At 41.4% G+C, this 27596-nt stretch overlaps 1 protein-coding gene across 1 annotated transcript in view; it reads left to right on the forward strand.

Moving 5' to 3' along the window:
• The window catches only part of CIITA (class II major histocompatibility complex transactivator), a 36199-nt gene that overhangs the window by 1199 nt on the left and 7404 nt on the right, over positions 1–27596 (forward strand). Inside the window, exons 3-17 of the mRNA XM_066198102.1 lie at positions 431–576; positions 3262–3322; positions 3942–4128; positions 13815–13951; positions 15588–15701; positions 16103–16162; positions 17569–17652; positions 18223–18285; positions 20889–21038; positions 22209–22349; positions 22485–22541; positions 23307–23366; positions 24515–24580; positions 25020–26727; positions 26842–27015. Of these exons, the coding sequence (XP_066054199.1) occupies positions 13828–13951; positions 15588–15701; positions 16103–16162; positions 17569–17652; positions 18223–18285; positions 20889–21038; positions 22209–22349; positions 22485–22541; positions 23307–23366; positions 24515–24580; positions 25020–26727; positions 26842–27015 (2801 nt within the window). The 5' untranslated portion in view covers positions 431–576; positions 3262–3322; positions 3942–4128; positions 13815–13827. The remainder of the gene's footprint in view (positions 1–430; positions 577–3261; positions 3323–3941; positions 4129–13814; positions 13952–15587; positions 15702–16102; positions 16163–17568; positions 17653–18222; positions 18286–20888; positions 21039–22208; positions 22350–22484; positions 22542–23306; positions 23367–24514; positions 24581–25019; positions 26728–26841; positions 27016–27596) is intronic.

A 27596-nucleotide genomic window follows, 5' to 3' on the forward strand; every position in this document is an offset into this window, starting at 1 on the left:
GCTTCTGACTCGAAAGCAGCTCCTGGAAGTCACTGCCCGGAGCCTTCAGCAGTGCAGGGAGGTCTCTCATCCTCGGGGCTGCAGATCATTCACCTCAGCTCCTGCAGCAGCTCCTCTTGCACCCCTCAGGGCAGTTCTGCCAGCAAATCTGATTGTCTGAATTTAGTAACTCTGTAATGTTGCTGCACTGTCCTAGCCGTTGCATTTTCATTCTAAGGCACCAGAAAAAACTGTGTCCTGTGTCCCTTATCACATGAAACAGCCCCTCTGTGGGAGAGGGGACAATTAGCCTGTCACAGCATGAGGTATCTGATTTACTACTCTGCTGCTGCTAACTGATTTCATGAGTGATGAAATAACTGGAAAAGAAGCAGAATCTGTGTTTTGATTTTAAAACAGATAAATGTTTCCTTATTTTCTCTCCTTCCAGTGCCTATCTCCACTGGCTCACTGGAGGGATTATCTGTTTTCCTAACAAACTCTATTAGATAATCCCACAGGAAACTGTCACCGTACCATGCAAATGGTTTTGGTAAATTCTCCAAGAAGCTATGTGAAATTGTGTGAATATTCAAGGTATTGTATGGCTCATCGTTTTCTTTTAGAGCAAATTGAGAGCTAGAAAGAATCCTTGGTCTCTAGAGGAATCATTGGTCAAATGAATTTCTTCATTTGGGGTTTGCTAGGAAAGAATTCTTTGTTTTAAAATGAATGCATGCAAGTGAAACCTCATTAGAAGCTTCCAGTGTTTTTTAGGATTTTACAGGACAAACTGTCCTATTTTCAACTCTTTTTCTGAGTTGTAACTTAACTACAAATTATTTGAACATTCGAAAGATTAGCAACACCCTAAAGGTGATGTAAGTGCTCAAATACTGCTTCAACAGCCACAGATGAAGAGAACATTACACTGAATTTATGAATTGTGGTTTGGTTTTCAGGTTTTTGCACAGGAAAACAGATAATTTATGAAATATATTAAGATTTCACTTAATTGCTGACTGAAGTACACAGCATAAAACAGTTCAAGAATACATCACATGCTGCTGTGTCCTTGCCATTACCTTACAGGGATTTTCCTCCCCACAATAAATAGTGGCGTTTCTATTGTAGAGCACAATCAGAGGCTTGACGTGGGCATCTGAAAAATCTCTTCCACTCTTTCTTTCAACAATAAATAGAGCCTCCCCTTAAGATTAATATGGTGTATTAGTCACACGATTACCAAGAAGTCAGCTGATTTCTCTTTCTCCTTGAAACACTCCCTAGAATCTTGCAGAGACTTATCAGAGACTTCCCCTGTAAACTGCCTAAGGATATTGTGAATAACCTGACTGGTTTTGCTCCGGTTTAAGCATTTCAGTGGGGTTTACAGCTGAGTATTCTATTCCTCTGAACATTGGAAAATATTGTTAATCTGGTAATTACTCTTACTTCACTTTGATTCATCAGAGATACACTTAAAAGGTTTGTTGGTGTTTCAATAAAATGTTTATATTTGGGTGTGATAGGGCAAATCAGAGAAGGTACTAAATAGATAAATTTCTAATAGCATTGCTTTCTAATTCAGTTGTCAAAGATGATCTCCTGCTTTGGCCCAGAACCAATTTCTCCAGATTTTTTTGGCTGTACATAGATGAATTGTTGTAATTGGCAGCCCAGTATTAACAGGGGAAAAGTCACAGGATACACTTGAGGGATGAGGACAGTTTCTTTTAGCTGGGTGATGTATAACAACTCACTCTCAGTAGAGATCAAGTTTTGCCATCAGGAAGAAATGGGTAACAGAAAGCTTTGTCAAAGCTGAGGAAGTTTGGGGCCTAAATATAAATGGAGATTTAAAAAAAAAAAAGTATTGATCCTTCATTGAGTTGTGCCCAAAAAGGTGAAAAGTAATTGCTGAGTATTTGAAGAAATGAGTATAAACTCCCATTATTGCACAATAACTGGTTTTGATTCTAAGAAGTGCAGTGGCAGCTGTCTTCCTTTCCGTTAGGGAAAAACCAATGAAACATTACATATTTTATTAAATACCTTATTTTATCCTCTGTAGTCCCTGTGTGGCTTTAAGGCCTTATTTAACTCATGCTGTAGGAACTCTAGTGCAGTCACACTGGGAAACAAAAGGCTTTGAAATTATTCATGAGTTTACTTCAGTATCATTTTCCTGCTTAGACTCTGCAGTGGTCACTTAGAAACATCCGAAACAAGGGCACACCAAGGCAAAGTCATTGGCTCTCTTCCAGCCGGGGGTGCATTCCCAGCAGCTGGATGCAGATTTTTCAGTGTCTTTAGCTTTATGTATCTCTTGATACATTCAAAGCTTCAGTCACTCTCAGCTGCAGTTCTTGGTATTTGTTAATTTTGCACATCATCTCTCATTTCTCAGATTGGGAACTCCAAAAATAAGGAACTTGGGTGGTCAAAAGTTGGGTTTAAGCAACTTCACAGATCTACTGCATAAACAGAGCTTTTCTCTGAACCCTGGGATCCATTTCCCAGAGTGGAGGTGATTTTGTCACAAGAGGTGCGTGGAGTCCTTTCCCTTAAGCTTTGAACTTAAAATGCCTGTCCACTGTCACACAGGTATCAATGGCTCTCCTGCCTTAAGCCTCTATAGTCTTACTGAGGAAAAAAACTCTTAACCTGTTAAATAAAAGACCCTAATGGCTATCAAACAGTTGAGAAGCTTAGTACAATAGGAGGTTGATATGAAAAATTGAGCACTGTTTCTTCTGCTGGTTTATCTGCAGAAATAAAATTTAAATTTGCTTATGAAAGCTGTAACTTGCTTATTCATTAGATTTTTTTTACATGTTTACTTTTTCTTTTGTTCCCCCTGACTGCTAGGAGTACCTACACAGCCTTGCTTAGCTTCCTGAGAAACTTGCTGGACAGTTCTCCAGCCACTTTCACTGGCAATTTCTACTTCATCTTTTGTTCTGGAGGCTGTGGCTAAGCAGCTCTTCCCATACTTGCTAGCACTTGTTTTTCTTATTTGTTATAAATTGGTGTCGGGGAGGTGGCAAAGGTAATTACATTATCAGAAAAAAATACAAAGAGAATAGAAACAAAACACAAAGTAAGAAAGTGTTTCTAATCTGGTGATGCAATGAAATGAAAAACCTGTACCTACCTTTCTTAATTCTGTGAATTTTTCTGTGAAAATGTGATTTTTTTTGAAGCAGCCTGTAGTCCCTTCTTCTACAGCATTATTGTTTAACAGGATAATTCCTAATTTATTAATACTTCCTTTTCTAGTTCACCAAAGAGCTTCAGCTTCCTAGTATTGAGACATGAAGAACTTGAGGGGATATCTGAGGTATTAAAATTCACAAAATTCATACTTCTTCTGTAGGTTTGAATAGTACAAAGAGGAGGAGGTGCTCCAGATTGGTCTGCAGGTCCCTCGATCCCCCAGATAAGCTGTGGGGACATGAAGTGCTTTGGGTGGGGTCTCACACACTGATTGATTATTCCTTACACGATGCACCAGGTGCTGCTGGGCATCACTCACTCTCCACGGAGTGTTCAGCTCTCCTAGAGGCGGGTGCCCAATCTTTTGGCAAAACTGAAAGCAAGGTTCATGTCTGTGGCCTGTCATGGCCCCTGTTACAACCAAGGCCATGATTTAAGAGACCACAATTTCCCCTCTGGCCTGAAAGGTGACAAGCCTCAATCTTTCAGCCTCGAAGTGGAGGAAGTTCCAGGCTGTGCTGGACATCTCCACAGCTATTCCCATGAAAGCTGTTCTGCCTGACTTCCCAACTGGTGGGGGTTTCTCCTGTGACTGGGCCTGAATTCACAAGGCACACACCTTTAAAATCCATGAATAATCACCAATTAAAAATGCTGAAATAAAGCTTGGATGAAGGGCAAGAACCCAAAGCTGTTGTTCCTCAGGGAAGGCACTGACTCTCTGATTTTCATCCTTCATGCAGGGCAGAGCAGCTTCAGCAGAAGGGCGTGAGAGCTCCCCTTCTCCAGGGCAGGGCAGAGACAATCCTGCAGAACTGTGGCAAGATGGACCTGAAGCTCCTGAAGAGGAAGGTGTTGTGACCTTTCTGTGATACCACAATCACTGTGTGCAGTTACAAGAATATCACAGCTACTGGAATGAGGGTCATGGTTAGTGCTCCTTCATTCAACAGACTGATGGTCTGGATTCTGAAAGCCTTTGTGTCTGCTGTGTGCTTTAGTTGACAAAGATCAGAAATAGTCCAGGGAAGCCCCTAATATGTGTGTGGTTTATTCAACTGCCAGTTCATTATTTTTGCCCGTTTTTTTGATTCAATCTGAAACTCAACACAGGCTGTGGTTTTTGGCACGCATCCTTTTCCTTGTTAGCTGGAGTTTGCATTTGTGTGCTGTTTCCCATTCTTGCTCTATTTTATTTCACTCTTAAGGGAAATTACAAAGGGTTTATGTCACATGCTCCAGTGTACCAATGTATTGGACCATGTGTTATATGAATTGCAGCGGTGGCAAAAGGAGAGATAGAAATTTCTTTTATTTTCTTCTTTTTTTTTCTTCTAATTGCTCTTAGCTACAGGTGAATGGGTAGTCCTTCTGTCAGCAAGATGAATACTCTTGTGTACTGCCTGTGCCAAAACTACTGCTAAGGGATCTGTGCATTTGTAATGCTCACAGACTACTTGAAAACCAAGGGGAGGCACAAGAGGTTTTCTCAATGTCTTCTCCATCTACAGGCCAGGCAGCTGCCAGCTGCAGGTGGAAATGCTCTGCTCAGAGCCCCAGGACGTGTGGCTGGCTGTGAGGGGACCCACTAATGGGACAATGGTAGACTTCTTGTGGAGAGAGTTCTCTGCTCCACGGGTTAGTTTCCTCCAGAAGAGGACTAGCAAGTGAGCCAGCAGCTTGTGGTACCATCACCATGATTGCCACTTGAGAAAAGCAGACTTTCTGCAAGTCTTTCAACCATTAAGCAATTTCCACCTGCAAATGTGCCCAGGCAGTGTTCATTATGACCAGGAGATTATAGGCTTTTCAACCCAAACACTGGATTGTTTCCTCTGTTATATCTACATTGGAGACAGATCAAAAGCAAGATAGACTTTGAATGGGTGCTAAGATACACAGATTTCAAGTTTGTTCCTGTTTTGCTCTTCCCGTGTCTTCTAAGTATTCCTGAAGAGTTTTCCAACAAGATCTGCAAGATCATAACTTGGGAGGAAGCCTAGTTTCTATAGAGAAAGTCCCTGGCTTTTGTTGGGCTGTAGGCAAACCAAGCAATAACATGCAAAAACTACTCTGACTTTGAACCCAAAGCTGATTATCTTGTAACTGAAGCCAAAATAAGGGAAAGGGGACTAGAGAGGCTTAAGCTTTGAAAACTTGGTTCAAGTTCTTCTGCTGCTACAGTCCTGATTTGCAATAATTAAATGTGATTTCTATTTCTGGTTTTGTTTTTGCATTTGTAGAAACAAACAAAAAAAAAATTCTTACTGTCTTGACACCAGATAAAATCTACCAAGGTTCATGACATGCCCAAATGCCATGTGCTGAAGGACAGAATGTGGCTTCCATTGGTACACTTTCATCTACCTCACTGTCCCCAGGAAAAATAGTAACATTAATTACTGACATTTTACTAATATTATTTGGGTTCCAAAATTAGCTGTAGACTTTGCACAGCATCATATTTACTTAGAACTGATACTTCCCCTCAATGCAGAGAAATCAAAAGCACAAGTTCTCCTTTTCAATTCACTTTCCTCTTTATAACATGTCACAGCACAAACAGTGTGTGTGAAAAAGAGAACTAAGTGAAGCCGTGCATTTTTACTGTTTGGTGCTTATGTAGCTATTGCCTAGCACTTTCCATAGCTAAGGTATGTCTTTTCTTTTGGATCTTGAGGATACTACCATTATGTCATTCATTTATATAGTAAAAGAATTATAATTTAAACAAGTATATTTCAACAAAACTTAAAATCAACTTTACTAAAACGTAGCTTCACTAGAACATAACAGAAAATATGCTGAAGAAAAAGTTAACATTATTAAGACTAAACGAAAATTAATTTTAACAGAAATTAACTTATTTAGACTCTATCATTACAAAAAAGTTACTAAAAATTTGTCATGCAAGAGTTAAACATCAAGGTAAAAACCACACAGGTAAACAATTGTACCAAAATAGCAACAACATAAATTTATCAGAGGGATTAAACTGCTGCAGCTTTTTAAGATTGCCTATATGATAGATTTCAGTTTGGCCTTACAAAAGTAATGGGATATAAATATTGAAGGCTAAACCAATAAGAATTTAGTTATATAATAGTGCCATGAGTTTTACACAAGTAACTTGGTTAGGTTACTGGGTTTGTAAAACTGACATTTGCATATAAACAAAGTTGGGGGTTCAATTAATTCTAAAAAACAAGCTATTATTTATTTTATTTGTGGTCTGTCAATATACTTAAACTGTTTTGATATCAAGCCTAACTTTAATGTGGCAAGGAAAAATAATTATACTTGAATCACTAAATAGCCATACTAAAAATTTACAATAAAATTACCTTGTTAAAACTATGAAGTAAAAAGCAAATACCTGGTAAAGTTGACAGTGGAGATTCACAGAGTAATTACAGCTAAGTCTCAAATAACTACTACAGATAAGATAAGTTTTTCTTTAATGTGAGCAAAAAGAACGTTAAATTTATTACCTAGCCAATTACTCCCAATGAATCACAGTCTTGCTGTGTTACCGATACGTAGGAAAACAGCACTTCCACACAAACACCTTTGAATTTTCCCAGTGACCATCCCGTTAAAAGTCAGGGATCCCGGGGTGAATCTGACCGGCGATTCAGTCAGTCCGTGGCATCAGTTGGTGTTTTGATGCGCGCTAGCTCCAGCGTGCCGAGCTGGCCGGCGGCGGCCGGGGGACCGGCCCCTGCAGCAGCGGCCAGAGCCGCGGCTCCTGGCAGGCACCGCCTGGAGGGGCAAAGCTCTGGGGCCTTCCCGGGGGCAGCGGGTGCGGGGCAGAGGGGTCCAGGGGCAGAGCCGGCCTCTCCGCCACCGTCGCTGTCGTTGGGGCAGTGGCCAGCAGCGAATGACTCTCCCTTCACTCCTAAGAGGGGCGGCCGTGGGCTGTGTGGAGAGGGACGCAGTCTCTCCGGATTGCAAAGGACTCTGAGGCTCCGCCACAAAGGGAAAGCGGGAGACATCCCCTTTATCTTTAGCACGGGACTTCTCTTGGGCTTTCGGGACCTCAAAAATCACCCACCGGGAGGGGAGCGTTTCTGCAGCCGTTTTGTTCCCCTTTGTTGCACGGTCCCACAGTTTGACTCCCACCTTGTCCCGCAAATCTCTTGTGGACCCAGTAACTCCTGGTAGCTTAACTGCTGTCCACCTCAATAGAGTTTTCAAGTCATGTGAAGGTAAGGATTTGCCATGCTGTTGTAAAAGCTTTGTCGTAAGTTCAAAACCGTCTCTTTCCTGAGCAGACAGTCCTGCTTCTTAGCTGTATTCCCACACAATGTCTCTGAGTGTGAGAGAGCCTGAAGAGGCTGATGCTCTGCAGCCCGGATCAGGCCCCATGTCTGTGAACACTGGCAAGAGGTCAGCTGCTCCCAGGAAGAAAACAGCTTTGTCTCTTTCCCGTGAGCATGTTCCCATGGAACCTGGTAGAAGTGGATCTCCTCTGCAAAGAGAAAATTCTTACGCAGGTCAGCAGCTGCTTTGCTCATAGGAGCTGCTGCCTTGTGCAGAAGCCATTTCTTACCAGCAGCTTATTAAAATCTTGCCTTACCTCAGTAATTTGGGAGTTTGGATGTCATTGTGTTCATCAAATCCCATTTCCTTTCCCCTTCAGACCATGTTGGAACTTTTCTTAAAAGCTATAGCCAATGGAATAGTGCTACCAAAAGTATCTGCTCACTCTGGAGTACAGTCTCTTTTAAAATCAATTAATTTCTAATTTGTGTAGGTCTGTGCACGATTAAAGATAGAAAACTAAACAAATAAGCTTGCAGATCATCACAAAAGTAGCTAAAGGCATCATGAGAGGAAGCTCATGAATGAATTTGGTTTTCAAAAGGTTGTTTGTCTTAACACCAGGTAGGCATGGCAAGGTAAGTGATGATTAGATGAACAAACATTCTGTCGGATGCTGCTACAAGCAGTCTGTGAACACCATGTGCAAGCCAGACAAGCTCCTGTTTCATAAAACATCATACTTCTCATTTTGGGCCAATGGCAAGAGACTTTCTATGAGATACAAGACTTGTTTTTGTTGGTAGAGTCTGTGAACATGTGAAAGAGATACTTTCACTTCTGTTACACCAACTGGAGCTGCAAGGTAAGTGCCTGCATGCTGCTGGCTTTATTCTTACTGATGGTCTGTTTAACAGGATGGCTTTGGGACAGATTTGAACTGGAATGAAAAAGGAGGGGAAGAATTTGGGGAGCAATGGAAATTGTTACTGTCAGCTCTCATCCAGTTCTGGTTTCCAAGCAAGTAAATTGATGTTTTCCTAATTAGTGACAAGACCAAGCTCTTCTTAGCAGAGAAAAGTGACCAGTAAAGGTAACACTGCTTGTTACACTGGGGCTGCTAGAAGGGAGGTCCCTCTTTATTTTTCTCTTTGGAATTCCCCCTCTGGGTGTTCTGGTCTTTCTTATTTCCTCCTTTCTACTGTCACTTTCTGTTGGCCCTGGGTAGGGCTGGCAGTGCTCATCATTTTTTGGTACTGAATCCAGAGTGAAAGAGCAGGAACTGTCCAGTTTCTTAAGGTCAGTTTTTCCTCAGGCCTTGAATGCATGCTTTTTTCATGGTAAATTCATCTTATCTTGCTTTTTGTACATATTTGTAATTGCAGTGTGCCAGTATCTGGACTTGTGTTGCTTCAGGTATTAGTGGGATGATGTCTGAATGGGGGTGAAATTTTAGAGAATGCTTTGTGATTTTGTTTTGTGGCTAGCCCTGCTACTTGCTCCAAGGGTTATTGTAGTCTAAACAAAGTTTTAGACTTTGTTAAGAATATTCCTTTTTTGTATAAATGTTGTGCCTATGGAAAGCGAAACTGAGAATCACTGAAAGAAGCTGGCGTATTTCCATCTTTTCACAACTCTGGCAAAACAACCTAGAGCTTTACTTTCCCATTGAGGTGGGCTGAAATTCTGTCTCAAAGCCATTGAGTTAAAATGTAGACAAGTGTCTGCTGTGATGCTTTATCTCAGAGCTGGGATGGGAGAGCTGGGCACAGCTGTGACACAGGCAGTGATACTGGACGTGAAAGGCAAATTCTGCTCTGAATCCCAAGTCTGACATCTGCAGGGCACTTGTCACAGCTCTGCCTGAACTTGTCCGTGTCCAGCACCAGAAACATCTCCAGTAACATCACTGAAAGGCAAAAACTCCTTTTACCTGATACTTATGCTTTTTAAAACTCCTTTAAACTCATCTCTAAGGGAGACAAAGAATAATGTGGTAGGATATAGATCAGGTTCCTTTTCAGCTCCATCTCTGTTTTTCTTTCATTTTAGATGGTAAAGTCTGTGGAAAATAGCACAATTCCATCAGAAAGATAAAGACTCAGCAAAAGTAGTATCTCTTCTTGAGCTGGGTAATATAACAGAAAAAGTTAAACTGGCTTTTCAGATTATAAGTTTTTCACAGATCTGAAACAGAAACTAAACCTTCAAAGCTAAATATAATTTGAGCTCCATTACTTTCATTTTACAAATAATCAGGGCATTTCTGAAAGGAAAAATCTACGTGGAGCAGAGGAATTGTGAGTCATTTATTTGGGAAGAGGTAAAGGAGATAAGTGATTGGAACGTGGAGGGAATTTCATCCTTCCCCACTGCTGGCTTGCCCCCCTCCCCAAGAAGCTTGCCCCAAAATATTTCCTGCAGCAAAAGCCAGGAAACAGCTCTGCCTTTGGGGGAGTGTCTTGTGCACCTTAACATAACCTTTGGGGAGCACGGAGGATCAGAGAAAACTTTCTAAACTTGGTGAAAGAAAACAAGGCTATAAAACTGTGGCAAACAATATTGAGCTTTTCAATCAAAGTCCTTTTAAATCAAAGTACTGATGTTTCACTGGACTCCTTATTTACAGCTTGATATAACCTGCTTTTTGTCAGCCTGTTTCACTCAAACTCATGTGTAGCACTTAATGGGTCTGGGGTGTTGCAGGAAAATAGCATTTGTTCAGAAATCTTTGTATTTCATTTTTCAACTTCCTGTCTTCACAGCAGTCCCACTCTGCAATTTTTTCTGTATTCTAGGACTTGGAATGTTATGAAAGACTTGGATGCTATGTCATCCTGTGGTTAAAAAGTCTGTGATTTGCATGGCACTACTACTCTTTTCTATGAATTATCTTCAGCTTCCTAAACTGGTCCAAAAGTTAAATTGGAGGGGGATTTCCTCTGTTCCTAAAATGACATTACAAATTTTCATTTTCATAACCTCTGTACTCATGTGGGAGATTTATTACCTGTTAGTTCATATGTCAACAGGAGTTTGGGAAGGAAAGCCCCTAACAGCTCTCCTCAAATCTTCTCTCCTTTATATTATTATTGGAGTAAATAATGTTGCATTTTGGCCTTTTTAATCCTTTGTTCTCTTAGGTAACATTTGATTTCATTTAGTAGCAAACCCCATTGCCTGAAATCTTTAACATGTTGGCCCTTTAAAATATAAGACAAGATTGATTCAAATTATTTGGGGAAAATGATGAATCAAAATGATTCATCCATTACCTTTAGAAACCTAAAATGCCCCATCTAACTCTTATGACTGATATGTGATTTAAGTGAATACCTACTCCCTTTGTCCTTGTACAGTGATGGTCACTGTTTCTTTCTCTACTTTTCCAGCAGTTTGAATTCATATTTCACTTGAACTCTAAAAGAGAAAAAAAAAAGTCCTGTGAGTCTTGGAAGTGATCCATATTGCCATGCCATGTATGCAGGATGCAGAGCTGAACCAAATGCATCCTGAGCAGAGGCCCGGCAGTGTCAGGTGTGCCCAGAGTCACTGCAGAGGTGGCACAAAGGGCACACAGGGTGCCAAGTGTGGCCGTGCAGCTGGAGCGTATCTGCTGCTGGGGAAAGGAGGTGTTATTGAAGGATTTAAAGAACAATATTTGTCTTAACCAGTGTCCAAACCACAAAGGATTGAGCTCTCTGAATGGCATGGAAATAAATACATCTGGAAGTACGTCCTGTCTCGCCCCCGCCCAGCACATGGCCTTTGTGTGTGGCAGCCTCGCAGGTGGCCCTGGGGACTCCTGGCCTGCAGGTCCCTGCAGGCTCTGCCTTGCTCCAGCTGACAGCTGGCCTTGCCTTCGCAGCCCTAACACTGAAAGCATTACAAATTTTCCTATTCCTCTGGCATGAAACTGTGCCAAATACCCGTTTTGGCCGCATTGGGTCCCATGAGACCCCAAAGGGAATGTAATATCAGTAAACTGAGTTGAAATTGTGTATGAAACAACAGAGGAAGTACTGAGCAGTACAGAGCTTATTCACCCTTCGCCTCAGACAGGGCTGCTGGGATGCTGTGACAAGAAAAGGGGAAACTCTGGGAAAGGAGTTGCTGCTGTAAACAAGCTTGGTTTCATTTTGTGTGCTTCAGTTACAACGTGCAGCAAAACATTTGCTGTCCCTGATGTGTCATTTTCCTATCCTCTGCCTCCTCTCCATGTAGAAATATCTGTCTTTCAAAAATGTGCTCTTTTGTTCACAGTATATTTTCCATGGTGGGACCATGCTTTTAATGCAGCAGAATACAGCTGCTATTAAAATTTTTTGGATTCAGATTAGAAAGAAATCCCAGGATCCTAAATCCAGTGTAGTCAATAGAGAGACAGCTGTATACGGATTTGTGTCAAAACCAAAACAATGAAGAAAAAATACCAGAGTAAGCTAAGGGCCATTCAGACTGGTGAAGCAAAAAAAGGCAAGCAACTGAGATTTTCATTTTTGAAAGAGTGGCAATCTTCCTCTTGTTAAGGTAGAAGAGTATGTTTCTCTCACTCCTGTGCACCTGAGCTGTACTGTCTTTTACATTCTAGTTTTAAGCTCTGTAGCCAGACCTGACACTGCCAAGACTTTCCCTCGGTTGCTTCCTGACTCCTTGACCATTGTAGCTTAAAACATTTTTGCATTACTTATGTATTTATCCACAGAGAAATGCTATTGAAAGAAAAGTTTAAAGATAGAGAAGCTCCTATGACTATCAATTAATTAAAGCTTAGTATTTCCATGAAGATTAAGTAGGTCTACTCAGTCTCTTTCCCTAGACATGCCCTTTTCTTTGTGCTGTAATCAAGCAGTTTGCCAATCACTGGACTCAAAGTGATAGATTTGTCTGTTTTGCATTCCCCTTAAGCCTTCTGCCCAATTTCTTCTCTGACTCTAACCCCAAAAGGATATTGACTCAGAGGTAATTTTTCAACAGCTTTTTTCACACAGTCTGGCAACTTGGCCTTCTGAAAGGCCCAATTTAGATTTTCTGTTAATTCAACAAACGGAAAGGGGCAAAACAAAGTGTTGAAACAAACTGAAAATTTAATCTGGTGTGTTTATGATCTCATTCTTGGTTCTCAGGCAGGTTTCTCGACTTCTGCTTTCCATTTATAGCTACCAGGCAATAATATCAAATTCTTGTAATCTTGGTAATGTAGTGAGGCCATAAAACATGAAAAAGGAGAACTATCTTAGTGCAGGCTACGCCTCTCATGGAACAACACCATGTTCACCTACTTTTCAAACTTCTGGCTCTAGATTTTGGCATTTTCTGCAACAAAAGCAGGAAATACCCATTTCCAAGCTGTTCAGAGGGACAACCCCATGGAGGAGTAAGAGGAATAAAGATGAGTTAATAACAAGACAGCTCGTGGTAGTGGGTGATGAGGTCTGCTCTGCCTTCTTCCATCACAGCTGCAGTGTTAGCTGTATTTCTCTTTTTCCATGTTGCAGGTAGGTTTCATGGTACATAGATGCAAACAGGAACATCAGTGGCCTCCTGCTAAGGGCAGAGTATTTGAGAGCAGTTTATTAGATATTCTTCATTGCAAAAGATGGTGTTTGATGCCAAGCTGAATCTTTCCATGGTTGTGGAGTGTGGACATCTATTTTAACGGGATAGAGTTTGAAACTTTCGCTGGTTGTTCTTTTCATCCTGGTATTTCTGTATTATTCTGGAGTAAATCATTTGGATCACTAGTTCAGGTGTGGGATTTACACCAGTGATCTATAAACACTGAGGAGCCAGTATTTGGGTTTGAAGTAATTTGATAAAGATGATGAATAAGAAACATGTAGTGTTATTCTGTACTTGAGGAATATCCAGGAGGAATGTTTGAACTGATTCTAGTGTCTGCTGCAGTAACTGGAAGGAAATAGAAGGGAATTTACAATGATGTGGAGGAACAGATAATTTTATGAAGTATTGTAGCTTCTGGATTCTCCCGTCATATTCACTGCAGTCTTCTAATTTCCCTGATACCTGCTGGATTTGTGCATCGTTTATATCCTGATAAGATACCAGAGTTGCCACTTATTCAGTACTTGGCCCTTTTGGTCCGGGTGGTCAGACTGCAGTATCCCACTCCTCTCACTGGAGAGAAAGACAGGTAAGTCTCACTGCAGGCCATCTCTGCGTCTCTAAGTAGCTCAGGGTTATAACTCAGTGCAGGTCTTGGTAAGAAATGCCAGCTCTCCAGCCTCAGGATCCGTGTCTTACCAACAGAAAGCCGCAGTGCAGGACTTGTGGATTTGACTGACAAAAGCTGTGGCTGTGTCATAGCTAACTGCTGTGCAATTTGATTTCAGACAGAGACAAACCATGGATTCTGTATTTATGCCTGAAAATGGCTACCTTGATTTACTGCACAGTGATATCGATCCATTGCATCTGTGTACTTTCTTTGATCCTAAGTCATCTGGAGATGAAGGTGACTTCTCTACAGGTTAGTAAAACACTAAAAAAAATTTGACTGGTTTATCTCTCATGCTGTAAGTTGTTGCCATCTCCTCTCATCTACAAAGCCACCTCATGGCAGTTTATCATGATGACTGAGTTAAACTCTCCAAGCACTTGGTGTTAGGATGTGGTTTGTCTGTGTCTGTACATACAGCGACTGCTTCCAGAAACTGTCATGTTTTTAAACTGTACATATTTATAGCATCCTGCTCAGTCATTCCAACAAAACACACTGTACTGTCACTCATCAGGGCATGACAGTATCTTTCATTTGGATATCACTCCTGTAAGTAGTTTATTTGCAAATGTTCCTGTCATAAGTTGGCCAAGTGTAATTGTCAACACCTCGGTGGCTTGAAGCCAAAAGTTTTGCACAACAGACTTATAGATGACTTTGTGATGAAGGCAGTCCACAAGCAAACAGCATTGCCTTGCTCTCTGACATCGTAAGTCACCAAAACAATGGAGTTGCTTTACCAGATGCCATTTTCCAGCTTTTTGGGACACGGTTGTTTTATAATTCCAATTCAAATGAGAAAGCAGAAGGGCAAGAGTATAAAGTTGATAATTTCTTGCACTTCAGTTCCCACAGTTCAGGAGGTTGCCCTGAATCTCAAACTTTGTGCCTGTGATTTTGTGTAGAAGTTGTGGACTGTTCTGCTCGCCCTTCCCGAAGTATAAAAGTGTATCTGTGGTATGGAGCTGAGCTTATTTCAAACAAATGAGCTGGATCGTGGATTGAGAATGGCAATGAGCGGAGAAGAGCTGATGTATACCAGATATGACGTCTCCCAGCTCGGTGCCAAATGGGTGGAAAATGTTACCAAAATGGAGCATTGTGGCTTTCATGAGTGACCAGTGCCAGTAGGCACATGGGCAAATCAGTGGAGAACTGAGCGCCAGAGTATGGGATCATCTTTGTGATAGATCATTTCCCAGGCTGGCCTTTTCCCTCTCAGCTTCTGACTGTTAAAGACAGCTGCAGGAGTGTTTCTTACGTGCTCAGTGACTGAAAGTAGGATGAATTAATTAGTGGTCAAGCACTGACTCGGGGTATCACAGACATTTCACTGACTGGAATACTTTTGAGCCTTAGCAATGTCTGAGATGATGGGGGTAAATCAAACATCATCAGGACATAGCACCGGTGACTGGAAACTGGGCATCTCTGCTGTGAAGGTGTTAGCATGGTCCCTGGCAAGGTTTTAGCCTTGGCCAACTGGCAGCTTCACAGGCAATTTGCAGTGCAGTTCAGGGATTAGCATGGATACAGCGCTGTTCTGAACGGACCATCTGGGTGATACCACCACGTCCTGAAGGATAAGAAGCTTTAATAGGCTGTAGGAGTCTGGGCCTGATTGTCATGGAATGGATTCAGGAAGTTTGTTTTTTTACCAGGAGAGATGAGGTCTCGGAGTTTAGCTAAAGAGAAGTGCTGATTTCCAGGTGACTGTGAATTGCTGACAGTTCAGTTCTGGTCCTTCTTAGCCAGCACACAGTGAGAAGCCAAAGCCTTCTGCTGAGGTTACAAATCTGCCTGTGCTGCATGTCCTGCTGTCTGGTGGTTTTCCTGCTTGGTTATGGCATTCATTGAGCCATTGCATATTCCTTATTAACTCTAGATCTTGAAGTTGATGCCAGCAACTATGAACAGGTAAATATTGTGGATTTCCCATATGAAAATGGAGATGGGTTCTACTCCTGTTCCAACACCACGGATGCTTATGCTAATGTAGGTATGAAAGCAATTTTTGCAATTTTTGCTATAGCTATTTCTTATAAATTCTATTCTCAATCTGAAGGCATGGCATTTACTCAAACAGCCTCTCATGTGTGGTAGATCTAATTTAGAGTACCTGAACATGTGCATTGTAGGGAAATGGATTAACAGTAGCTTGTGGTTGTTGGGGGAAAATCTCTCTATTAATGTCTCCTTCTGCTTAATACTTCCTTTCTCAACTTCTCTTTTCTTGTGATCTTTATTTCCTGAACAACAAGTTACAAGGAAAACTTAATTTAACTCTTCCATTTTACTTGCACTGCAGAGTTCTGTTAATGAGGATAAGCTTACAAAAGCTTTGCTGTGACATTTACTGTGTCATGACTGTGTTCCTCTATTTTTTTCCTTTGTTGCTAGCTGAACTAGTAGAATATGTGCTCAAGGATCAGCAAGAGAAGCAGGTCGAAGACATTTTTGGTAAGATTGATATGGCAAAGGGTAATTTTCTCCGTGGCAGTGTTCTAACATGCTTCATCCCCCCAGTCTGAACACTAGTAAAGTTTCTATACCTCTGGTGTCTTCTTCTTTCCCCCTGGGCGCAGTGTCTCAGAATTTTCTTGGAAAATGAGGATTTTATGCATTTTTGCAGGCCTTTCTCAAAGATGGCAGTTTTGTCTCTAACCCAGCTGCTGATCATGTCGCCATGGCCATAGAACATGCACAGCTTCACTGTCCAGTGCATTGATAGCCTCAAGTAGCATCACACCTACTCTGAGCACTGCAGGGATGGTACACATAAGTCCCCAGAGCACTTTGCATGTGTATAAATACAGTTCACACACACCGGTTTCTGTCCAGGGTGCACACAGCTGCCCGAGGAAGCATGTCAAGTTTTACTTCTCACCCTGATTAGTGCAGCAATGCTTTTATGTATATAGTAAACCATTCCCCCATCCATCCATGGCTGAAGACACTGCTTGCCTTGTGCTACCAAATCATTGTTTTGGTAGCAACACAAATACTAATTACTAGTCCAAAATAGATCTATCAATAGATGGCTGTTGAGAAATCCATAGAACCAGAAGGTTCACAGAATATCTGTATGTCCTCTTTTATGTTGGAACAAAATAATTTGGACTAATTTACCAAAGGTCAGTCTTCCCCTAGAATAATTCTGGCTGAGGAATAATAATAATAATAATAATAATAATAATAATAATAATAATAATAATTATTATTATTATTATTATTATTATTATTATTATTATTATTATTATTATTATTATTCTGAGGAAACTCACATGGCTTTTCAAATTATTTATGCTGCTCTCTGGTGTGTTTAGAATTTGGGGGGTTTTGCACCTAATGGCAATATTTTTATTGGTTTTAGAGAAAGGTAGGATACAGTATTAGTACTTAAATATTTTCCAGTAAAAGTGTGGTGTGGATAACTTCACAGTTCTTGCAACACAGAATATAAAATCTTTTTAGAACCCTGTAGTCTGTCTCTTAAAGGATCTAATAATCCCTTTAGTACATAAATGGAGTGGTACTGAGGTCACACTGTGACACAGCTACAATGTTTTATTCTTGTGCTCATCATTAAAGCATTGAGAAGTGCTCATGTTTCCTTAGCCACTGCCAGTAGATTAATAGTTTGCAGTTCAGAAATTAACACAGGGTGACAGGGTCTGCATTCAGAGCTCTGTGGGCTTTCTAAATCATGGATCTAGATACATCTTTTATCGCATGATTTGGTTTTTATCTTTTATTTGGGGCATATTTCATCTTTGCTCTCCGTTGATGTGTTTCTCTTGCTTTTAGTCCTCTCTGCAATTTTTTTAGAGCAAAGTTTGACATTGGCCCCTGTTCCATGTTTTTAGCAGGGGACTTTATTTTGGATGACATTGTTGCTGAAAACACTGAGAAGTTTCCTGACATAAAGAAGCAGACATGTCTTAAACGAAGTAAGTGTCAAACGGTGAGAATATGGAAGGCTTTGTGGCTGAGTTCTAAACTTGCATTACAGCCCCTTGGCTTTAGCACAGCCCCAATGCACTCATCATGCAGTTCTTCAGTGACACCAGCCGTGCTTCCTCTGGTCACGCTCGTGGGCTGGAAACGAAAGCAGCTCTTCCAAGCGTAGAATTTACAGTTCGCAGAATTTGTTGTCCTTGTTTAATGTTATAAACATTAAACATGTTATATTTCTTTGCATTTTTGTACTCCTCGTGGCAGTGTTCACTTTGTTTTCAGTGTATCTATAGCTTAGTAAGCGTTGGCTGAACCATTGCCTGCCTCTTTAAGAGCAAACAGTAAAAATCTTTGGCATAAAAATCTGCAGCCTAATTAAAACTTAACAGTCAGAGCGAAATAACATGAGGCTTTTCACACTCATTTTTATACATTGGACAAGTACAGTTCTGAAATAGCTGAATTGAAACCCCCTTCTACTTTAAAAAGTTAAAATAAGTTTCATGGGGGAAATTTAGAATTACCAAAGTTTTGCCACTTACCATGAATTTGCTTTCCTTCAGCTTTCTTAGGCTCTACAGCAGAGAGTTACTGCGATGCTTCAGAGCCCAAATATAAGAAAATTGGTAAGTCATTGGCTGAACAAGATAAGGTGATTGAGCATATATTGTCTCATGCTCCAAAGTGTCATCCTCTGTTAAGTACTGTAGCCTATCTTCCAGAAAAGTTTGCTGTCACAGATTTGGTGATTTTGATCATTATGCATTTTCATGTTTCTGCAAAAAATCACACTTTTAGATTCCTCTGACTAATTTATGATATAGCAAATCCATGTCCTCTGACCTGCAGCTATCAAATTGTGCAACTTAGGATCAGCTATGTGGTAGCCTAAGAACAGTTGGATCCTTATGCTTCAAAAGTGCGTGTTCCTGCCAGGTGATAGGAAAATTATTTAACGTCAGCAGAGGCACAGTTGACCTTTTCAAAATCCACATGAGAGAAGAAAGAAAAATAATGGACACGTGGGTCAGTGCCAGATTCGGTAACTTTTATCACGTACACCCTTTTTTTCACTGGATTTTTGGAAGATGTCTCACTTGGAACAGCTATGACCTGAGCCATATTACCCATCAGGTCATAGCTCTGCCTGTCCTGGGTTTGATCCTCTTTGTTCCAAGTGTGACATCTTCCAAAAGTCCAGTGAAACATCCTAGTGAAAATAATAACTGTGAAGAGATGATTTCTTGGCCCAGTCCATGCTATAAAGTCCTTTAAACCAAAGAAAGAAAGGCAGAAAGGGAAAATTCTGGGTTTTGCACATTGCTAGACCATCTACAAGACAACGCCTGGGGCCAGCAGGCAGGCTGGAACTTGTCCCCTGGGTGTGAACTGCTGCTAATGTTCTTACCCAGCTGTAACCTAAAGGGTATCTCAGGCAGAGCTAAAACAGCAAAAGACTCTTCCCAAATTCAAGTGGGACCAGCCAGTTTTGACTCCTTTACATTGTGTTTCAAATGGACATCTGGCTGGTGTGTCAGCACACCTCACAGTCCTCCCAAGGGGACTCTGACTGTCCCAAGCCCTAGGGCCCATGTGCCTGTCAGGGGGGCAGCCAAACCAGTGCGTAACGAGAGATCCAGCCAGAGTGCTGGGATCTGGGAATGCCCCTCAGCACAGGTAAGGAACTGGCAGAGGCTGCATGAAAATCACAGAGATCACACATGTGCACCATGGCTGACCCAAGCTGGTTTTCCAGCTGGAGTTCTGAGGGAGTGGGGAGGGAGAACTGAGCAGAATTAGCTGTGAAAAATCACATTTGCTAGCTCGTATCAGAGTTTCTACTGAACTGGTGCCTGCTGATTGTAGTTATTTAGACACAGGTAAAGTTCCTGGCAGTTAATACCCATTAAAGGTGGATTGCTTTCTATTTGCTTTAGTTCCTTTCTAGATTTGGCACTTTTAAAAGCCTGTCTTTATGCCAACTAACAATAATAGTTTTCTATAAGGAAATGGCACATCAGTTCCAAACGCCTCACCCTGCAGAACCTGCATTCCAGAGGAAAGGATCATCACTGAGCTAACAGTGCTTTGTGAAGCTGCACCCATCCTTTTCCTGGAAGTCCTCAGAATATTATCAGTTTCTCCCCTGTCCTTGACTCAATGAAGGTGCTGAGGAAGGAACTTTTACGTAAGACAGTATAAGTACCGTGTAGAAAAATCTAATTGACAAAAAGATGAGCTACTTGACCAGATGAGTTTGTTTAACCTGTCACGGGTGTCACAGAATGACCCTGCAAAGGCAAATGCATCAGCTTTTCCGAAGTGCAAGACTGCCTACAGCAAAGAGAATAATGTGTACTAGAGTTCAAAGTAGTAAGCCAAGGGCGAGATTCTTTCAAAGGAATTGAATGAAATAGTGGCACAAACCCCAGACAGGTTTGTAGCTATTGATAAAAACATCAGACCACGGGAAGTAACGAAATACAGACTTACTCATTGCAGCTAGACAGGAGAGGGAAGGAAAAAGCAAAACCAGCTCTGAGAATAGGGGCGTTGTAAAACCAGTGAAACCAACAGACTAATTCAAGTAAATGTGTCTTACTTGGTCTGTAGGAATCTTTTGATAAGCAGATGAAATCGTACAATGCACAAGCCTCACTCCCCATTTGTTCTATTCTTGGAGGAAAAAAATGTGCTGCAGAGGAGAAACATCTTTAAAAGCTCTTGTGTTTGTGTCTGTTCTTTGAGAGATACTTAACATACGCTTGTTGTCCTTACAAGTGTCTAAGTAGGGAGTGAAAGTCCCCAGCTTGTTGCCTGTGGGCCTCTCTGCCCTTGTGCAATATTGAGACACCAAACGGTGCTTTGAAAATCAGTACAGCCAATGTAAAACATTGTGATGTCTTACCTGCCACTCATCCATGTCAAGGGTCATGTACATCTGGATACATCTGGAAATGAGACAGGTCAGGAAAGATGAAGAAGAAGAAAATTTAAAGAGTGAACTACTGAGAAGAAAAAGTGATCTACTGTAGAATTTAATAAATACGTTTTAGATTTTTGAGAGCTAAATACTTTTCAGAGAGCTATTGTGAATTATTCTTGCTTTTGGAAAATCAAAACACAGATGATCAGAATCAAGTGGTTTATCATATCTATTGAGACCTCTTCTTTGGTTCCTTTAACTTCTACCAATGAGATAACTTTCCTTTTCTATTTGATTTTGAAGTGGAAGTCCCTGCAGTGCCTGGAGGGAATGGCAGTTTCTTTGCTATGCCTCTCAACAGCCACCCAGTGAGCTGCACCTCACTAACAAACCAGCACGTGTCCTTTTCTGTTCCTGCTGCCCATGGGCTGGAAAGAAGCCTCATAATTCCTGGTAGGTAGAGTACAGCTGTAGGTGTGCACCTGTACACAGGCTGATTTACACGTGGGGAAAACTCTCTTATAAACCTTGTCACTGGCTATGAGCAATGGCAGGTATGGCTCCTGTCTCAGTCAAGCCTTTAACAGTGGGGCACTCACTAAAAGAGTGAAAAACATTCAAGGGAAATTAAAAGGGCATTGCTCCTAACTGAGTAGAATGAATCTTTCATTTAATTGGTGCAGGTTATAAGAGAACAGTCATTTACTGTATGCTAATCCAAGTAATTACTTACTTGTATTAAGAATAGGAAGTCACAAATTTTTCATTATTAAACTTTAATTTAGTTCCAATTTCTTTTTCACCCAGAGGTTTGTAAAGGACTGAGGGATAATTACATTTGCAACAGCAGAGCAAAATCTAGGCTGTGGTTTAGCTCAGGAAAACTGAGCAGCAATCCCACTGGTGGGCTGTGTAGGCACCTGGCCTGGGCCGTGCTAGGTACCAGAGGCTGCTCAGGGCACTCTGAGAGGTGCTGATGACAGAGGCCCAGTGTAACACCTTCCACTGTTAAGTCTGTGCTGGAAAGGAACCAAAAACAGCGTGTGAGTTGGAAGTCTTGAAGTGCCTCATGCGCGTTGAAGCAGCGTAAAGTAGCAGAAGAAATTCTGTCCCACCTACAGAAACTCAGAGCTATGGCTGATCAAATTGCAAACACTGAATCATCGAAAAACTTTCCCAGTGTGGGTTGAGAAGGTGGATACTTGTACAACCTGCATGATGTGCAGCTGTGTGGGAAGGATGAGGTGCAAAGAAGGTAAATTTAACGCAGATACATACTATTTACACATTTTCTCTTCTCTGGACCTCTGGCTATACATTTACGGACTTTGCCTTAAGCACTTTTCCTTATGATAATAGAAAATTTCTCTTTAGACCGTTGAAAACAGTGGCTGCTAAAAGGGGGTAATCCCTTGTATTTCATGCTCATCGTACCTTGTAAGAGTTCTTTTTTTTTAATGGGTTCTATGGACCTCGTGATCCTGTGAATCCTCCGCAGGGAAGATTTGCTTAGAAGCTGCCATAAAGGCTAAATAGCTGTTAGAAGGCTTTTTCTGTCTCATAAGGCTTTAGGAAGCAGAACCCTTTAAAAACAGAAAAGTAATTATTCTGCAATAATTTCAGGATTGTCAGAACATTTGACCTCAGAGTGCCTACCAGCCAGTGTGAAAGGGTACCAAGAGAATGCAGGCTTGGCAGGTCCTCCTCAGCAGATCTTTAACTTTGTTCTTGAAAACGGCACATCGAATGTCACAGTATACCCAGGTAAGAGCAGGAGCCTTTTATCCCCATAAAGAGGCATAAAGTGCTAAAAAAATCAATGCTGCCAACAGAAGCATTGATTAAATTCAGTTACTGATACCTATGATATGCTGAAAACTATGCTTTGTTTCTTTCCAGTGCTGGCATCTTCCATGGAAACATTCATGCCTCCAAGTATTCCAGTTAATTTATGTGGTAAGTAGAAAACTGGGGGTTATAAAGATACAGCACTTTGAACTGGGAGAGAAACCATATCGCTTCTACTCAAAGCCAGTTCTCCCCTCCAGGCTTTACTCATACTGACCTTAAAAAAACCAAAAATGGATGGTATTTCCTTCTTTGTATCGATCGCTGGCTGCTTAGTCTGATCCAAAATGTACAGATAAGAGTTTCAGAACGTCAGGCTCAGCACCCTGTGTTTGCTGTGACATCCAGTTTCTGGAATAGGTCAGGTTTAGTTAAAACAATGCAAAGCCCAGGGTGCTGGAGCACCCTCAGAAAGTGGGAGATCTTCAGAAGTGGAGCACCCTCAGAAAGTGATGCTGGCGTGGGCTGAGCATCTCAAATGCTCAGTGCTGGCAGCCAGACCGCAGCCAGCTCCCATGGAGCCACAAAACCAACACGGTGATGACTTATTTAACTAAGCAGTACTGAAACCTAATGCACGGAAAGGGTTGTAAAGAAATCAGAGCTTTGGTCAGGATTTGACAGTCCCACTTCAGGTAACAAACTTTCCTTAGACACTTTTCTTCCCGCCCTCAGAGAGCTGTTGGAACCCAGCGTTGTTTCTGGTCCCTGTGCCCACTGCGGGAGTTTATTGCCCTCTGGTGGCTTCCACTGCCCCAAAAACAAAAGCATAACGTGGACACTGGGAGGCAAATATCTTTAGGTGTCTTTGGAAATTGCATTTTCTGTTTATGTGAATGAACAACGCTAATGATTCCAACTGATTTACTGCAGCACAACACACGTATGCCACAAGCTCCGGAACTCCAGATGCAGCCGCAGACAAATTAGCACGTAAGATGCCAAACCAGTTTATTTTCCTTTTTCAAGAGTTCTTCACCTCTGCCTGCTTTGACCAGTTTCCTATCTAAATGTCTCATTACAGATTTTTTTTTCTGTTCTTCCATTCTGTTTTCTTAGTGAATAAAATAATAAATCAAAACCAGACAGACACCTGCCCAACCCTTCTTTATTTAGTATCTTTCTTACTGGGAGCCTGTGGTGCTTCCTTTTAGAAGCAAATCTGAACCCAAACCATTCTGATGGTTGCTGGCAGGCAGGTCAAGAATTAATTTCCAGATCTCTGAAACTTTAGGATTTGTATTTCTTTTAGACCACATTCTACACCAAGATGATCAAGATGATATTATGGTGTGAAACACACTTTTACATATTTAGGGAGTTTAATCTGTTTTGGTTTGGGTAATTTTTGAACACCTCTGCTGTGTGTTACGAGACTCTGAGGTTTAATTTGTTATAGCCTCTGTCAATTTAAATTCTGTCTTGCATCTGCAAAGCTCTTCTTACCAAAAGTTTTGTCAAAACTGATACTCTGCAATTACCAATCTGTAGAAAATGTGTTTTCTCGGAAAAATTCCCAGTTTCTTTGTGCAAAGGAGACACTGTTCACCTGACCCAGCTGCGAAAGTCTGCAATAGTTCGAAAGGAAACAGGTGAAAAGAAAGAAAATTGGACAGCAACAGGACTTTGTCAGGGAGAGTAATGGGTAAACACTGTTACCAAGAGTCACTTCTCTGTGACTTTCATTCTTGGTGCTTGGTTACAAGGTGTAGAATAACAAAAGGAAGTTATTGCTTTTGAAGACATAAAGAAGCTCCATGTGTGAACATGAATTTACACAGAACACTGTCGTTTGAAAAGAACAGTGGATGTCACCTGGTAATGGCAGATCTGCTTCCTGCAACTGTCAGAACAGCTGTGGTCTTGTTTGATGCCGCTCTGCCTCAAACGGTGCACACCAGCAGAATTCTGCTTGTGGGAGAATTTTATTCATTCTCCTTGTAAAATTAACAAAATCTCTTACTCTGAATATATGCTACAATGAACGTGGAAATTTTCATTAATCTTATTGTTAAAATTAGTAAAGCTGAATCAGTGATTATCTAGGTGTCTTCGTCAAGTATATTGTTTTGTTTCTCCAGATTTAGAGAAATTTCAAGAAGTTCAAGATTCCGTAATTCCTTCTGAAGAACCTTTCAAAAGACCAGGTGAGTTTGGAACTCTTGAACTTAAACCTCACAGTATTTTTTGGAAAGAGATTCTGTGTTTCTTTCCATACAGAAAAGCTCTTAGTGGGAATCATTCAACAATTTGCAGAGCTGTTCTGAGGGTCTGAGCACAATTCCAGGTTTCAAGATATTAGACTTGGCTTCCTGTAGATATCCAGCTGTAGTACCTACTGAGTAGCTCAGTGTACTTCAGTGGTTTTATCATCTGCTCAGAGAGCTTCAAAATTATTCAGTTCATAGATCTGAAAGTGTCCGTTGTGCCTGCACTTCTCAGCTGCGGTTTCATGGGGTAAATCCAGACCTATGGACTTTATGGGAATGCCTGTGCTTTCACCATACTGCAGTTAGGCACTTAAGCCGCCATGGTGTAGTTTGTGGACGGGTTCCTTTAGTTTGTGTGTGCTCTTCATTTCTCTAGAGCAAGTGGAAACCTTCTGTTCATCGCTTAAAGATTATTTCCGAGACACGTGCAAATCCGTGGCCGTGGAGCGGGAAGTAAGTCTGGATCACCTGTTCATTGATGGGACACTCATTCAAAGTCAAACTGAAACCAAGACTGGAAAGAATAGTGCAAAAGCAATGGAAAAGGAGCTGGTAACCTGCAGCCTGCAAGAGAAGGAAAAGACAGTCATTGATAGAAGACAAATATTTCAAATACCACAGCGTAAAGACTTAGAGACCAAAGTGATTGTGGTGCTGGGTAAAGCAGGAATGGGCAAAAGCATTCTGGTTCAGAAGATCTGCCAGGACTGGTCCAATGGAGAGTTTTCTCAGTTTGAATTTGTATTTTGGTTTGACTGCAAACAAATAAGCTTGCCTGAGAAGCCATACAGCCTGCAGGAACTGCTGCTTGAATTTTTCGTAAAGCCTCGAGAGGGAAGCAAAGAGATCTTTGAGTATATATTGCAAAATCCTGCTAAAGTCCTTCTGATTTTTGATGGTTTTAAAGGATTGCATGATCATGAGAATTCTCCTCGTTCCTCAGCCAGCCAGCCTGAAAAGGATTTGTGCAGTATAAAGGATCTGCTTTCAGGACTCATCCAAAAAAAGATACTCAATGGCTGTACTTTATTATTTACAGCAAGACCAAAAGACAAACTGTACCAGTTCGTGTCCAAAGTGGATAAGACTATTGAAATAGTAGGATTTTCCCCTCAGCAGAGAGAATTGTACATAACCAGATATTTTGAAGAATCGTCCTACTGCGATAGTGCACTGAAATTAATCAGAGAGTGCGAGTACTTGTTCAGTCATTGCTACAGCCCTGTTATGTGTCGATTCGTTTGTTTTCTCTGTGAGGCAGTGCTTGAAATGGGAGAGAAAAGTCTTCCTTCAACTCTTACTGAAGTCTTCCTGAAATTTTTTCAGCAGAAGACAATGCTTATGCAAACAGATGTTACAGCCACACAAAATCAGGAGAGTCTTGCTGCCCTAGCCCGTGTAGCCTGGCATCTTGGAGAAAAACACCAAAGTGCCGTGAAAAGTGATCTTATTCCTTCTAAGGAAGTTAAAGAGTTTGCACTGAAGTATGGCTTCTTCCTGCCATTTGCATTCCCCAGACATTCAGATAGTGAAGAAGAGGAATTTGGGAGCGCATTCTCTGATTTTGTCATTCAGAATTTCTTGTGTGCACTTCACCTTTCGTTAGCAGAAGAGCGCAAGGATAAAAATCTAACCAAGTACCTGTCTTTCCTATCCAAGAAGAAAAAACCTTATAACTGGTTAGATTTAATGCCTCGGTTTTTGGTTGGTTTGATGTTTCTCCAGGATGACCTCTATTTCTGCTCTCTTTCAAACGAGGATGCAAAACAATCAACCAAGAAGCAGAAGACCCTCTTGAAATACATTCGAAGGCTGCAGATGAATACTCTCTGTCCAGAGAGGTTGCTGGAGCTTTTATGTTGTGTTTATGAAACACAGAACAATTATCTTCTGCAGCATGTGGCCTTAAGACTTGAGCCAGACTTGTCTTTTCTGGGCACAGTTCTTACACCACCTGATGTCCACGTACTGCTCTCTATTTTGAAAAGGTCAAGAAAAGAGTTTTCCTTGGATCTGCGGAACAGCAGCATTGACATGCAAGGGCTGCAAGCCTTGGTCAGCCTGAGGAACGTGACGTCGTTCAGGTTGGTCGCTCCCTGCGCCCCACAGCATCATCCATAGCACTGTGTGTAAATGACACTTCCATGCAACACCAGCAAGTCACATCTGTTGGTTTTGATTGTTTTGTCACTTCACAGGGCCTCCCTCAGTGACACAGTCAGGCTCTGGAAATCTTTGAAACAGACAAAAGACTACGAGCTGCTGAGAGCATCCACAGAGAAATTTGTTCTTGATCCCTTTAAGGCAAAGACGATGAAGGACATCAATGACCTCTCCGACCTTGTAAGGATGCAGGAGAAGATGATGAATTGGTAGGATCATTTACAATCAAAACTCTTCTAACACCAGCAATTTATGAAAACAGAGTTCCGCTGCTAGCTGTCTGCTTGTCCAGAGGAGAAGTAACTAAGGCCGTGCAAGCTCCTGGGTCATCTCAAGGGGTTCTCCTGTCATGGCAGGGAGGAGCAGTGACAGCAGCGTGCAGAGCAGTCATCAAGACTGCCAGCTGTCATTTCCCTTAAATCTCCGAGAATGCCATCTTCCAGTCATTTCAGTTACAAAGCTTGGGCTGGTTCTTTCCCCCTGTAGCACCTGGGCATGAATAAAAGCCTGTTTTGCACTGGCCCCAAGTGGGGTCCCAAGCTGCCTGAGTCAGTCCTTTAGCCCAGGAGGTAAAAGCTTGTGTCTCATGGTCTTGAAACCCCGTGCTCCATCCCTGCTGCTGATACAGCTGGGGCGTTGGTTGCAATTCAAAACATGCAGAAAAAGTTTTATTGTTTGGGATTTTTTTAATGATGGTGTCTGTTTTAACATGGGTAGAGCGTTTTGATTAAAATACAGACAAAATAGTTTCATGTTTGACAGAAAACAGTCGATTTAGAAAAATGTATTT

The sequence above is a fragment of the Chamaea fasciata genome, unplaced genomic scaffold (genome assembly GCF_029207755.1).
Source record: "Chamaea fasciata isolate MVZ Bird 193981 ecotype frontalis unplaced genomic scaffold, bChaFas1.0.hap1 SCAF_16, whole genome shotgun sequence".
NCBI lineage: Eukaryota > Metazoa > Chordata > Aves > Passeriformes > Sylviidae > Chamaea > Chamaea fasciata.